The 14708-nt window shown below is 30.4% G+C and overlaps 2 protein-coding genes across 4 annotated transcripts; both read left to right on the top strand.

Moving 5' to 3' along the window:
• The first annotated feature begins 1745 nt into the window (after nucleotides 1–1745).
• Nucleotides 1746–7297, top strand: LOC9324082 (flavin-containing monooxygenase FMO GS-OX2). Its single transcript, XM_002887973.2, has 7 exons — nucleotides 1746–2383; nucleotides 2596–2666; nucleotides 5639–5794; nucleotides 5914–5996; nucleotides 6088–6223; nucleotides 6309–6482; nucleotides 6788–7297. The coding sequence occupies exons 1-7, from the start codon at nucleotides 1840–1842 to the stop codon at nucleotides 7007–7009; spliced, it is 1386 nt and encodes a 461-aa protein (XP_002888019.1). The 5' UTR covers nucleotides 1746–1839; the 3' UTR covers nucleotides 7010–7297.
• Nucleotides 7298–10759: 3462 nt separating this feature from the next.
• Nucleotides 10760–14142, top strand: LOC9324081 (flavin-containing monooxygenase FMO GS-OX3). 3 transcript variants are annotated; one of them, XM_021034874.1, is made up of 7 exons: nucleotides 10763–11375; nucleotides 11674–11744; nucleotides 12168–12323; nucleotides 12441–12523; nucleotides 12613–12748; nucleotides 12835–13008; nucleotides 13702–14142. In XM_021034874.1, exons 1-7 carry the CDS (start codon nucleotides 10832–10834, stop codon nucleotides 13921–13923), a joined length of 1386 nt encoding a protein of 461 aa, XP_020890533.1. In that variant the 5' UTR covers nucleotides 10763–10831; the 3' UTR covers nucleotides 13924–14142. The 3 variants fall into 3 exon arrangements, with proteins under 3 accessions (XP_020890535.1, XP_020890533.1, XP_020890536.1); XM_021034877.1 differs by having other exon boundaries at nucleotides 12835–13016; nucleotides 13659–14142; XM_021034876.1 differs by lacking the exons at nucleotides 12441–12523; nucleotides 12835–13008; nucleotides 13702–14142 and having other exon boundaries at nucleotides 10760–11375; nucleotides 12613–12719.
• The last annotated feature ends 566 nt before the right edge of the window (nucleotides 14143–14708 follow it).

Here is a 14708-nt window from a genome sequence, read left to right as displayed (position 1 = left end):
ATATGAAATCCAATGACCAATGCCCAAGTAGATTATATAAGATTTAAAAGCATATAATATTTTAAAAATTTATCTTGTTGAATGTTAAAAATTTATCTTGTTGAATGTTACTTTTAACTGCCATTATTAATAATTTGTTTGCTATATAATTTCGTGACGTCAAGAATCTCAAGATGGTTAACAGGTCCTATTCTTCCAGCCTGGTAAATGGTAATGCCATATTGCACATGTTATGTGAAGGAGTAATAAACTTAATTCATCATGCAATATAATTTTGTCTTTGTGGTACAAATCAGGTTTTCCTTTATTAACTACGTGTTATTTATTTATTTACCAAAAAGGAAGTGTTATTTATTCTGTATCTAAAATATATCAGATTTAAAGAAACTTTAGTTTGATTATACATTACAGATTTGTATTCATACGATTAAAAATGTAGGAGAGCAAGTCAAGCATATACATACATTAATATAATTCTTATACGTATATTATAAACGTTTTCACGGTCACATATCTTATATTTTTGAAATTTTAAAGTTAGAGCTGAACTTTTCGTCGCGAGTGCTTCAATTTGACATATTATTTATCAAAATCTTACAAATGTGACGGCTGCGAAAAATGTTACATTGCATATTAGTTTTAACTTCGTATGATTAATTTACATTTTTTACAGGTGAAAGATAAAATTGAAAATATTGGCGAGTTGTTAGTATGTCAAATGAATAACATAATAGCCAGATCATAAAATATCAAAATCAATAGAAGAAAAAACTAGTAAGATGAATTAAATTTAAACTATACGTAGCAAAACAACTTAATAAGAAAACGCCAAAACCTATTATTTAGTTGATGACTGAAATTTTCAATAAATTGGTTACTCATTCCATTTCAAAATAAGTGTCGGTTAAAGATTTTTTTAATTTAAATATGTATTATTTCTGATTTTTAACGTAAAATTTTGAATAAATAATCTAATTTAAGCTCAAGTCTATAGAAGAATATCAAAAGTCAACTTTTATTTAAAGGATATTTGAGAAATTTTAATATGTTTATTTTTTATATGTGTGAAAGTGACACTTGTTATAAAAAAAGAGGAAGTATAATATAAAACTGTGTAAAATGAATTAAGAAAATCATTTCTAATTTGAACGTTTATCATTCTATACAAATTATTATAAATAGTACTCATTTTATTTCAAAATATAGGATGTTTTAGTTGAAACACACATTTTGAAATGATATAGACAATCGCATAATACAAATGGTCATAAAATTTCATAAAAGTTGCATAGAAAATTTTAAACATCTTATATTATGAAACAAAAAAAAAATCTCTAAAACATTTTATATTTTGAAACATAGAGATTATGTATTTGTTTTAATCACGTTTTCAAAAAGTGAAAACATAAAAAAAAAAAAAAAAACTGCATACCATTTACAACCATTATTTTGCAAATGATTCATCTTCAATAGCTATTTTGTTTTCTTTGATTTATCTACTTAATTTTCCTATGAAATAGCAAAACGAGAAAATATAGTACAGACATTTTTAAATAAATATTCGTGAAAAGATTGAGATATTATATTTTATAAAGAATATATATATAGAAATTGACAAATTGTACTAGAGAGAGTTTTTTTCTGAAAATGGTTTTGGGTCAATTACAAGAATTCAATTTTTTTTGGAAATAATGTTTTCTTCACAACGAAAAATATATTTGGTTGCTCACCAAAAAAAAAATATTTTGTTTGGCCAGCATGTTTTCAGTTCTATATAAACCCATTGATCATTCCACAGTCCTACCAATAAAGGAAACATACCACTGAAAATTTTGAAGGATGGAACCAACTTCAAACCCAATCAACTCTCAACACGTGGCCGTGATTGGAGCCGGAGCAGCCGGTCTCATAACAGCTAGAGAGCTCCTTCGTGAAGGTCACACCGTCGTCGTCTTTGAACGGGAGAAAGAAGTGGGAGGTCTTTGGATCTATTCTCCTAAAACCGAATCCGACCCGCTTAGCCTCGATCCAAACCGATCCATAGTCCATTCGAGCGTCTACGAGTCTCTCCGAACCAATGTCCCGAGAGAAAGCATGGGTGTCAGGGACTTTCCCTTTTTGCCTCGTTTTGATGATATCTCAAGAGACCCGAGACGGTATCCGAGGCATAGAGAAGTTCTTGCGTACCTTCAAGACTTTGCTAGAGAGTTTGAAATAGAGGACATGGTCCGGTTCAAGACCGAGGTCGTTCGAGTTGAACCGGTTGACGGGAAATGGAGTGTCCAGTCCAAAAAATCGGGAGATTGTTCCAACGATGAAATATTTGACGCTGTTGTGGTTTGCAGTGGACATTATACAGAACCAAACGTCGCTCATATTCCTGGTAAAGATCAATTTCTAAAGACTTATTTTTTTATTAAACCCAGTTAGTGATTTGAATCATTTGTCACTGCTAAATTTTAGATTATAATTTCCCACATACATTGTCTGCGCTTGATGAATTACTTAAGACTTCAATCCAATATATAAATATATATATATATATATATATATATATATATATAATCTAAAATTCAGAAATATGTATATCTTTAGGTATAAATTCGTGGCCAGGAAAGCAGATCCACAGCCACAACTACAGAGTTCCTGGTCCATTCGAAAACGAGGTATATTTTTTTTTGTTTTTTTAAGAAGTTTGTTTGTGATTCCTTTGGTAATTCTCTCTTTCTATTAATGTTTTTTTTCTTCCTATTATTGTAACTAGAAACGTGTTAGCAAATTTCTTGTCGGCTTTATTTCCCTTTTATTTATTGGTCGGCTAGCAACTTTCTTGTCTCATTATCCGATTTAGGTTTTTGACTTAGTTTAATCCAATAATCATATGTCCTTAACTATTCCAGCTAGTAATGTTTTTTAACATCTTTCCTTATTCATTATTATCCATCAATATTATCACAAAAAGTGTCATTCTATCATTTTTCACACCAATTAAGAAAATTAAACAAATTTTATTTTTACTCTTTATTAATACAATAATACACTCTCTCTAATTAATAAGCTAAAATAATGAGGATAAAAAAGAGAATTAGTCTTTAAAACTGCATTGAAAACACAAAACGATACTCTTTGTGAAACGAGATTAAAACCTTAAAACGACACTCTTTGTGAAACGGAGGGAGTAATAACAAAAAACGATAGAATAAAACCAAGTTATATGATGATCTTATTCGAACAGATTTATATTCACTAGCAGATTATTAAATTTGTTTTACCAAAAAAAAATATTATTAAATTTGTTCTTTTAATAAAATCATGGGATCACTATTTTTATTTTTTTGAATGATATCATGCGATCATTTTCTTTGGTTATCATCTACTTGATAAAAACTTTTAGATTGTATACGTCTAGGAAATATTGCATTGATCCCTTTGACATTTTTTTTGTTTTCTTTCATTTATATGCCAATAATTCTCTTTTCAATCTGTAGTGAGTCAGCACTCTTTGGATCAAAGTCCAAAATGGAAAAATAAAATATAAAATAAGAAAGAAAGCTGTATATTTCTAAGCAGAAAATTAATATCTTAAAATAAAGAAATTTTTATAGTTGTCTTAAAATAAAGAAAATTTTATAGTTGTTGGCTTATTTGAATCAATGTTATGCTTATTTGAGTCAATCTAATATAGTTGTTGAAAAAAAAAAAATATTGCATTGATTCCTTTGGCATTTTTTTTTGTTTTCTTTCATTATATGCCAATAATTCTCTTTTCAATTTGTAGTGCGTCAGCACTCTTTGGATAAAAATAAGTAAGAAAGTTGTATATTTCTTAACAAAAATTAATGTCTTACGTTAAAGGAAATACATTATCTTTTTTTTTTTTTTTGTCAACCACACATTAATTAATAAATAACTCCTAGATTGATTGCCTAATTAGGAGGAAAAAAGTCTACAAAAGAAATTTTAGAGAATAAAAGTCTAGAAGAGCGGGTGGAAATACATCATTTTCAGATTTAGGTTTTAGTTTTTATGAGTTTAGATTTCATTTATGGAGTTATAATTCAGAATTGCAGATATTAAATTAGTTTTTAGTGTTTATAAGGTTTGTATTTAAAATTTTTGGTTTTAGTTATAGATTGTTTTGTTGATTATTTCAAATCAATGTTTTCTTAATTTGGTATATAATATATTTCTGTTTTCTCATCCTCTATATATTAAACGAGAATTTTTAGTGCTTATTTGCAAGCTTACAAATTTTCTCAATCATTTTTTTTATTCTACTATTTTTATTACAACACTTTTGATTCCAAATAGGCAAATACTATTTATCTTTATTTTCTTAAAACCAATGGCCAAACACAATCAAACGATTTTTCATATCTAAAGTTACCAAATTTAGATATTTTAATTTCTTTCTGTTATCAGATTTAGATATCTCTAATTTTATAAAAATGCATTATTTCGATAAAATTAGAATATTAAATAAAATTATAAATCATTAATTTACATGACCATAAAGCTGTTCCAGCTTTTTACCCGGCATTTACACATCAACTAATAGAAAAAAAATTAAAAATAGATCTAGCATTTACAATTAATTATTAAAAACGTTATCTGTGATCTACTTAGATAATTTATCTGGATAAATAAACCAATATATAATTTAATCCATTTAAAACATCAAAATAATTTTCATGTAATTTTTAAATTTATATTTAATATTAAGATTTGGCAAGTCGTCAAAATATAGTCTTTTTTTTTTTTTTGGCAAAGGTCGTCAAAATATAGTCAAACTCAACAAATTTATATTGTTTCAATGATTAACTATTTATTCACAATACATACATCATATATATATTAATTTTAATGGAATAAATTTAATATTAGCTTTTAGTATACAATTTAACCCATGCATGGTAGAGGACTATACCTAATAGTCCTTTAAATTGTAAGATCGCAAATAAATAGCAAGTAAAAACCACCATTCAACATGACCACCAAAACCGTCTAAATGCAGAATTTTTGAGTATAAAATCTAGATGGAAGAGGACTGTTCTGACGAGATGCTAATTTGTTTTGATAAATGATATTATTTGAAATATTTACATATATATTTTTAAAGCATAAAATTCTAAGACCATCCCCAATGGGGGATTTAAATGTAGGTTTCTCTCAAAAATAATAATATGATATTAAAAATTTAAAGAGAGAAGATGAGAAGAGCTCCTAAAATCCTTTTTTAAGGACCCATAAATCCTTATTTAAGAGTCTTCAGGGACACATGCCAACTCTTGAATGGTATAATTTTCTTTTACATATTTAGTTTTAAGTAGATAATTGAATTATATTAAAATATTAATATTTGTTAGTTTAGGATTCCAAATTAAGAGACTTACCAATGAGGATGCTCTAAGTATAATATTTTGTGTGTGGAAAAACTCCATCTCAAGCGCACTACCTCGAATTAATACAAAAACTTTCCTGTAAGTTGGTCCACAAAATTATGTGTAGTCTTACGTAAACATATTATACTTGTACGCAAATTGTAAACAAGTACGTATCACTTACATGCAAGATATGTTCATAATCGTCCATCATAGATTCCTGTATGATCTGCATTTTTGTATTGATACGTTGGCAGGTGGTGGTAGTGATCGGAAATTTTGCAAGCGGTGCTGATATTAGTAGGGACATAGCTCAGGTCGCGAAAGAAGTTCATATTGCGTCTAGAGCGAGTGAATCTGATACATACAAAAAGCTTCCCGTGCCTCATAACAACCTATGGATTCATTCCGAGGTAAAACATACCATTTTATTTTATTTAACCATAATGTTAATTCTCATATACATGAGATTTCATCTTAAAGCCAATTAACCAAGGAAAGTATTTGAAACTTTTCCTTTGATATATTGTAGATAGACAGCGCCCATGAAGATGGGTCAATTGTTTTTAAAAACGGGAAGGTGGTATATGCTGATAGCATTGTGTATTGCACTGGGTATATATTTGTTGTTTTTGGTATTTATGCTCATAGGTAGCAACATTTTAAATGTGAAATATGCTACTGATTTACCGTATGGTCGGTGTAGATACAAGTATCACTTCCCTTTTCTTGAAACCAATGGCTATATGAGCATTGATGAAAACCGCATTGATCCTCTATACAAGCATGTTTTTCCGCCCGCGCTTGCCCCTGGCCTTTCTTTCATTGGTTTACCAGCGATGGTTAGTCTCAAAAAAAAATTGTATCTTCGGGTTTCGAGTTCAATTCTCACTTTGTTTTTGATCTTTAAACTTTTTTTTTTGTCAGGGCATACAGTTTGTTATGTTTGAAATCCAAAGCAAATGGGTGGCAGCAGTCTTAGCAGGACGGGTTAAACTTCCCTCACAAGATAAGATGGTAGAAGACATTAATTCGTGGTATGCATCGCTTCATGCGTTAGGTCTTCCGAAAAGATATACACATAAATTGGGTAAAATTCAGGTGAGTCCGTTCTATTTTTGTTTCACGTTTACATGTAGAAAAAGAATTCAAAAACATACTTCACATCTTATTATAAAGCCTTTTTAAGTTTATGCAAACGGAAGGCTTTGAATCCTTGTACGATTTGACTTTTTGGATATACAATAACAAAGAATTTTTAAGAATTTTAAAATTGTTTGCTGAATGCTATTGATGAATTTTTTTCAAGAAGTACACTAATATTAAATCAAACAATCAAATACATATTATTGACTTAAGAATAACATCGTCGATGACTTTTTGAGAAAATTTATTTCTTTTTGCAGTCTGAATACCTGAATTGGATCGCGGAAGAATGTGGGTGTCCGCTCGTTGAACATTGGAGAAATCAACAAATCGTCCGCGGATACGAGAGACTTGTCTCCCAACCAGAAACTTATCGCGATGAATGGGACGACAATGATCTTATGGAAGAAGCTTACGAGGAATTTGGTAGGAATAAGTTAATTAGTTCTCATCCTTCCCATTTCCTTGAACCAAGAGGATGATTTTTTTGAGTTTTTATTTTGGGGGTGGGCGGGTTGATTTTGAGAAGCATAAGGAAGTAAGGATGGATTATCTTCTTTTCAGGGTTGAATGATTAATTATATTGTAAAACTATCAAATGTTTTGCATAAGAGGATTACCTCTAAGGCATGATGCCCTTATTGTTATTTTTCTTTGCGTTTGCTTTTGTTTTTGTATATTGTTTCTATTTGTTTGCATTTGCGTTTGGTTTTGTTTTGGTACTTTATGTTAATCGGAAGTCTACATTAATTGTCATTTTAAGTTTGCTTTTGCGTTTAAATGCAGAATAAAAAAAACAAGATTTTTACTGTGTACATTTGAAGTCTACACAAATATTTTTTCTAGTTTAAAAATATATGTGTTATACTGTATTATCATTTGTTTTTGTAAGATTTAGAGCAAAGATGTAACATTTTTTCTACCTTAAAACCGAAATAACCCAAGTCTTGGTAGTTTGATTCGAACTAGAAGATAACACACGAAATAAAACAGAACTATTTTCTTATCAAAAATTAAATAAAAGAGAATAGAATGTCTAGAAACTGACGGACACGAGAAATGAGAGAAAAGACGACGAGCACACAACTGACACAAGAGTTCATATAAGTTCAGTGATGTCAATATGACACCACTGACTTCTCATCGAGACCTTTGGCTCGACATTCACGAGGATCAGATGAGCTAATGATGTTGTTTGTTTGTTCATCTAGATGGACCATCTTGATGTAGATGATAAATGATATTTGTTCAGTGCAATAAAACACATCATCATACAATGGACCAAATTAAAAAATCTAGATGAGTTTAATTGGTTCATTGAGATGTAGATTATTCTTCCAAAATTTCTAAATGTCTAAAATACCCTCATTTACAATCATATACTCCCTCTGTCCTATTTTATAAGATGTTTTGTCTAAAAGCACAAAGATTAAGGAATAATTAATGTTTACTTTTTTATAGGAATTCAACCAATAGAAAAAAAGACTACAGAATAACATACTAAATAAACATAAATTATTACATAGAAATCTGGAAAAATCTTATAAAATGGAACAAGAAAAAATGCTAAAACATCCTATAATTTGGGACAGAAGGAGTATCAAATAATATTAATTTTATTTTATAGATTTCTCATTTTTTTTTAAAGTACATATTTGCATCAAAATTTGTAAAATCACATACTATCTGAAACAACCGGACCCGTTTTTTTTTAATTAATTAATTAAAAAAAAAACGGGTCAGGTTGTTTCACTATCAGTTTTCGTCAAAATTATAGTTTTTTTACCCAAAAAAAAAAATAATGTTTTCCATCAAAATTGTTTTTGTCGAATTGTATTTTTCGCCAAACTGTAAATGACGATTTTGGCCGGAAATTTGCAGAATACCATTTTTTACCAATGATGCACCAGCTGTCGAAGTTCAAAATATAGTTATAATTTTATTAATTGATTATGTCTAACATAATTATGTTTGCTAAATATACTTTCTATTTTGTCATGATCGTAGTTTATAAAGTCATAAAATTTACTAGTTGAATGTTAATATGTTTTACAAATATATATTTTTACACAAGTTAATTTACCTGAATAAACCAGGATCCCTATAGTTGATATAGGACAATTTTATTGTTGGATCTCCTAGCTATATATGATTAATATGTTGCCATGTATTTGTGGGACGTTTATTTGTGACAACCATACATTGATTTTTGTATGATTGAGTTGGGTAGGAAAACAGGTGAATTACATTCAACGTGCCAGAACTAAAATGAAAAGACTTTCCCATGCTAAATAGTAAACTATAATTACTGTAAAAAAAAAGTTAACGCAGAAATCACATGGATCATGTAATCACATATAGCATCGTACCAATTAACCAAACGATCCGACCCTTTGTATTTCAGTATTTCTGTGTCTATTAGTTGAAGAAAAGTTGGTTACTCCATAGTCCAAACGCAGAACATCTACTAAAACCATAAAGCTAATTAGGAATTGTGACATAGCATGATTTAGCCTACGCTTCAATCGTGTCATCTTTAAACCGTTATCCATTGCATCTCTTTGTGTAGGCTTTACAAATATACAGCTCAAAGTTCTTTGGATAGAGCGGCAAATAATTGAGCTCTTAGTTGAGAAAGAGAAAGCGAGAGCTAGAGCAAGAGAGATGTTAGTAATACTAATTAGTAGTTCAGGTGTTATAACCTTTTCATGTCTTCAATTTCTTCTCTCTATCTTTTTCTTTTGGTGCCAAATTTTTAAGGTACATTCCTGGATTTTTATTTCCCTCTTTCCTATGATTATAAACACATTTTTTTTTCATTGATTTCCATTTTGTAAATGGACTTATAGAAACTTGAATATGTATACGTTGATTTTTGAAATTTTTCATAGAGCGAGCAAATGATAATGGTAACAAACAATGAAATCTAATGAGTAATGATTTTAATAAAAGAAAATGATGTATGTAATCAACGAGGTATGAACTTTCTTTATCAACGAACGATGTATGTAATCCATTACTTTCCAAGGATTGTCTTTTTTCTTTGTTCACAAAAAATTTACTGTAGACAATTACGTGCTGTCGCATCTCCACCAAGATTCCTACCTTACAAATTCCACACGTGTTTTCTCTTTCTCCTCCAACCTACTCCTTCTCTTCCTAATAATTTGATGTTTTGGAGTTGTTACACATATTAAGAACTCAATCATTCTTTGATCATTTTAACATTGTTTTTTAATTTTAAATATTTTTAATAATTATCAACCAATAGTAGTCTAAGAAAGTTAATGATTTATAATCATTGTATCTTGAAGTTTACAATTTACTATTATAAGTCAATAAAAATAAAATAAAATTGCTAGAAAATCAATCTTGGTAAAACAAACAACAAAAGCTAAAACATCAATCTTTTAGGAACAGAGGGAGTATTTCACTAGTTTGTCTAATGTGTCTATTTTACTAATGTGTAATAAGTAAATTAACTTTCTTCTTTTTACTAATGTGTCTACAACATTATATAAATAAGGACTAATTAACAAACTAGACATTTTAATTTTAATTTTTTTTTCTTTTCAAATAAACTTATATTAATAATTATCCTAAATTGGGTTTTCGGTTTTTGTTCATCTGGCTAAACAGTTACAAAAAAGGCCGAAAAAATTTAGTGACAATGCCGAAAAAAGAGATCTGACTTCGATGGCACATCAGAAGCTGAGGATCTCCTTTGAAAGCCTTTTAAGAACTTTTAAGAGCATCCACAGTTGTAGAGATTCTATGAGTCTCTAAAATATATTATTATAATACTTTTAATATAATTTAATTATTATTTAAAATAAAAAAATAAAAAGACAAAGATAAAACCAATGTGATTTTGACATGTAGGAGAGAAGTCTCTAGAGAGATTCTCAATTGTTCTCAAATGAGAATAGATTATCTTCTCTCTCCTTCTTTTTATTATTTTTCTTTTAATATTGGTGAGAGATTTGGTGAGAGCCTCCCACTATAGATGCTCTAATGTAGCTGCCACATAACTATGGATGCTCTAATGTAGCTGCCACATAAGACACATATTTCTTTATAAATTGTTCATATTTATGATAATTCAAATCCATAATAGTTTAAAAAGTTAATAATATATCACAAAATAAAATGATCTATCTTATAAGTTCCATTATGCATGACTCTTTTAACACTAAAATAAACTAAAAAGAATAATATTATATTGGTGAGAATGTGGTATTTATATGTTGCTTGACGCTGGTGCTTTTTATACACAAACCTACCATTATTGAAATTGGACATAAATGGCACCAGCACAAAACCCAATCACTTCTAAACACGTGGCAGTGATCGGAGCCGGAGCAGCCGGTATCATAACGTCTAGGGAGCTCCGTCGTGAAGGTCACAGTGTCGTTGTGTATGAACGGGAGAAACAAGTTGGTGGTCTCTGGGTTTACACACCTAAATCCGATTCCGACCCACTAAGCCTTGACCCGACCCGATCCAAAGTCCACTCTAGCATCTACGAGTCTCTCCGAACCAATGTCCCGAGAGAAAGTATGGGTGTCAGGGACTTCCCGTTTTTGCCACGTTTCGATGACGAGTCAAGAGACCCGAGACGGTATCCAAATCACAGGGAAGTTCTTGCGTATATTCAAGACTTTGCTAGAGAGTTTAAAATAGAGGAGATGATCCGGTTCGAGACCGAGGTGGTTCGGGTTGAACCGGTTGACGGGAAATGGAGGGTCCAGTCCAAAAAATCCGGCGGTTTCTTGAAAGATGAGATCTATGACGCCGTCGTGGTTTGCAATGGACATTATACAGAACCAAACATTACTCATATTCCTGGTAAATATCAGTTTATAAATAATTAATTTTAAAACAAATTAGTTTTCTCACCTTGTTTTTTATAACCATGTAAAAGTTTTGTGCATTTTATAAATTAATTTTAAAGTTTAGGCCACACAATCAGATTATAAAAAAAAAAATAGTTAAAAAAAAGTGTAGGTCACACAGTCAGTGATTAGAAATGGGATTAATCTTTCTGATTAGAAATATGAATCAATTTCTATTGCAGTGACACTTTCTTCTATATAAATTTTTCAAATTCAAGAAAACGCTTTAACAAAAAACTGTTTATCTTTAGGTATTAAATCGTGGCCAGGAAAGCAGATCCATAGCCACAACTACAGAGTTCCTGATCCATTCGAAAACGAGGTAATAAATTTTATTTTTAATTTTTCAAAGAAGGTATTCCGAGAACCAATCTGGTTGATGGTTTATTAATCTGTTTTACACCAAATCAATTTCGGTTAAGAAAAACTTTCTATGAAGTAAACGCATTTTTGGTCGACAAATTTCCTTGTTGTTGGCCTTTTAACAAAAAAAAAAAAAAAAAAAAAAATCCATGTTGTTTTACTTATTACCTATACTCGTATATAAACAAGCACTTGTCTACATAGTCGCCTCTCTATTAGATATATAAACAAGCACTTGTCAACAAGTATATGTATATCTATACAGTATAAAGTGTATATATCTAATACCCTCAAACAAGGTTTTTTGTTAGAAATGTTCGGGCTAATTCTATATTCATAAATTTATTTACGATCTGCATTTTTGCATTGATATTTTTGGCAGGTAGTGGTGGTGATTGGAAATTTTGCGAGTGGTGCCGATATTAGTAGGGACATAGCTAAGGTCGCGAAAGAAGTCCACATTGCGTCTAGAGCAAAGGAACCCCACACATACGAGAAGATTTCCGTTCCCCAGAACAATCTATGGATGCATTCCGAAGTAAACTTAAACTAAACTTCAACTTTATTTAGTCGAACAATGAAACGTTCATGGAAATTTCATTTAAAACCAAATATAAAGTTGAAGTATTTGATTTTCTCCTTTGATATATCGTAGATCGACACAGCCCATGATGATGGGTCGATTGTTTTCAAAAACGGGAAAGTGGTATTTGCTGATAGCATTGTGTACTGCACTGGGTATATTCGTTGTTATCAGTATTTTTATGCTCAAAGATAGCAAGATTTTAAATCTGAAATGTCCTTTTGTTTTTGGTCTATGTGTGTAGGTACAAATATAACTTTCCATTTCTTGAAACCAATGGCTATTTGCGCATTGATGAAAAACGCGTTGAACCTCTATACAAGCATGTCTTTCCACCCGCGCTCGCCCCCGGACTTTCTTTCGTTGGTGTACCAGCAATGGTTAAGTCTCAATCGAAATCTATGTTTTGGGATTTCGATTTCACGTTTCACTTAGTTTTGATCTTTGATTTTCTTTTTATATTCAGGGGATAGTATTTGTTATGTTTGAAATCCAAAGCAAATGGGTTTCAGCAGTCTTGTCAGGACGTGTTACACTTCCTTCACCAGAAAAAATGATAGAAGATATTAATGCTTGGTATGCATCCCTTGATGCGTTAGGTATTCCCAAGAGACATACGCATACGATAGGTAGAATTCAGGTAAGTTCGTAATATTCCGAATATGGCTACATGTCTCATATACATTGAGACTGTTTCAAACATCGATTTCTATATTTATGTTTGCATTTGGAAAAAAGAATATTAAAAACAAAATTGACTTGTTTTAATTATAAAACTATTGGGCTAAATGGACTTAATTAGCCCTTTTCATGTTTAATAAATGTTTACTAGACGATTAGGTCGAACTCTATTCACGAGCTCATGGCCAAATCGTCAAATAAATCATCATTAAACATGAAAAAGGACTATTTAGCCCAATAAAAACCTTTTTCAGATTTACTATGCTGAAAGATTTTAATTAGTGAATTGCTTAAAGTTGTGGATTATTTTTATACACTTAGTATGAAATTAAGCTTAAATGTAAACAAACAATCAAAGGCATATTATTGACTCATGAACAATATCATAATTATTGCTAATTTGCAACAATATCATATTTGTTGGAAAATTCCAACAATTTTCCTACGACGTTTGTGACAAATTTATCATAACCAAAATTTATTGGAAATTTGCAATAAATTTTCAATAAATAAAATATTTGTTGCAATTTTATAGAATATCGGTTAGAAATTTTCAACAAAATACGATTATTGGAAGCATCTGTTGGAATATCACATGTTTTCTTGTAGTGTCATATCATTAACTTCTTTTAAGAAAACTTATCTCTCACAGAGCGAGTACCTCAATTGGGTCGCGGAAGAATGTGGTTGTGAACTCGTTGAACGTTGGAGAGGTCAAGAAGTTGACGGCGGATACCTCAGACTTGTCGCCCATCCAGAAACTTACCGTGATGAATGGGACGACGATGAACTCATAGAAGAAGCGTACAAAGATTTTTCTAAGAAGAAGTTGATTAGTTTTGATCCTACTTATTACATCGAAAATGGCAAATGATTTGCGTCAATAGTGCCGACTTGTTTTTTTTCTTGAAGGTGGGTTGATTTCAATAATTTGCAAAGCAATTGTAAGGTTTACAGAGGAGGGTTAAGCTATATAATGTATAGTGCCCTTGCTTACGTTTGAGTTTGCATTTTTAATCGTTTGGTTAAATTTGTGTATCCATTTGTATGTGATTGCATTTTTTAGCATACGTTTAATTTGTGTTCCGACTAATTGAGACGGTAGTACTTAATTTGCCATATTATGGACCCTAGACAACACACAAATTATAGGCCGACATTGGACACAAAAATCTGGTCCTATTAATATCAAAATCGGCTTAACCATGTTGTGTCATTAGAAATTATGTTTGGATCAAAATATAAAATGTGTGTTTGGATCATCAATTAGATTTATATGGCGCAACAGCTATAGCAGAATTTTTTTATGCTTGACTGGATATGGCTATGCAAACCATCAATCATGGCTCTTCTCTTCATACTAAATGTAAGCATTAACCTTTTTATAATCTTTTGATTCCTCTTTATTGTTAGAATTTGGTTGAGGAATTATCTTTGTCTGATTTCAGGATGAAGTTGTGAAGCTATCACCACACGCTTAATTTTTGTAGTTTCTTCCAGTGGTTTTATTCATACACAAAGTATGAGTTTAGTGGTACTATGCCAACTGTACGATTATAAGTGATATTTTTTACCATATGGCATGGTGTCAAGATGATGTTCGACAAATACAAAATGATCATGATACAAATGTTTTCCAATGACCAAATGGTAAGAAGA

The sequence above is a fragment of the Arabidopsis lyrata genome (assembly GCF_000004255.2).
Source record: "Arabidopsis lyrata subsp. lyrata unplaced genomic scaffold ARALYscaffold_2, whole genome shotgun sequence".
NCBI lineage: Eukaryota > Viridiplantae > Streptophyta > Magnoliopsida > Brassicales > Brassicaceae > Arabidopsis > Arabidopsis lyrata.
This window is presented reverse-complemented; position numbering and strand designations above follow the sequence as displayed.

Excerpts from the sequence above, each read along its gene's own strand:
- LOC9324081 (XM_021034877.1), top strand. The coding sequence starts at position 10,832 with ATGGCACCAGCACAAAACCCAATCACTTCTAAACACGTGGCAGTGATC. Across the intron at positions 12,749-12,834 it reads TCGTTGGTGTACCAGCAATG|GGGATAGTATTTGTTATGTT; the intron begins GTTAAGTCTCAA and ends TTTTATATTCAG. Across the intron at positions 13,017-13,658 it reads GGTAGAATTCAGGTAAGTTC|TGTCATATCATTAACTTCTT; the intron begins GTAATATTCCGA and ends GTTTTCTTGTAG.
- LOC9324082 (XM_002887973.2), top strand. The coding sequence starts at position 1,840 with ATGGAACCAACTTCAAACCCAATCAACTCTCAACACGTGGCCGTGATT. Across the intron at positions 2,667-5,638 it reads CTGGTCCATTCGAAAACGAG|GTGGTGGTAGTGATCGGAAA; the intron begins GTATATTTTTTT and ends ATACGTTGGCAG. Across the intron at positions 5,795-5,913 it reads ACCTATGGATTCATTCCGAG|ATAGACAGCGCCCATGAAGA; the intron begins GTAAAACATACC and ends GATATATTGTAG.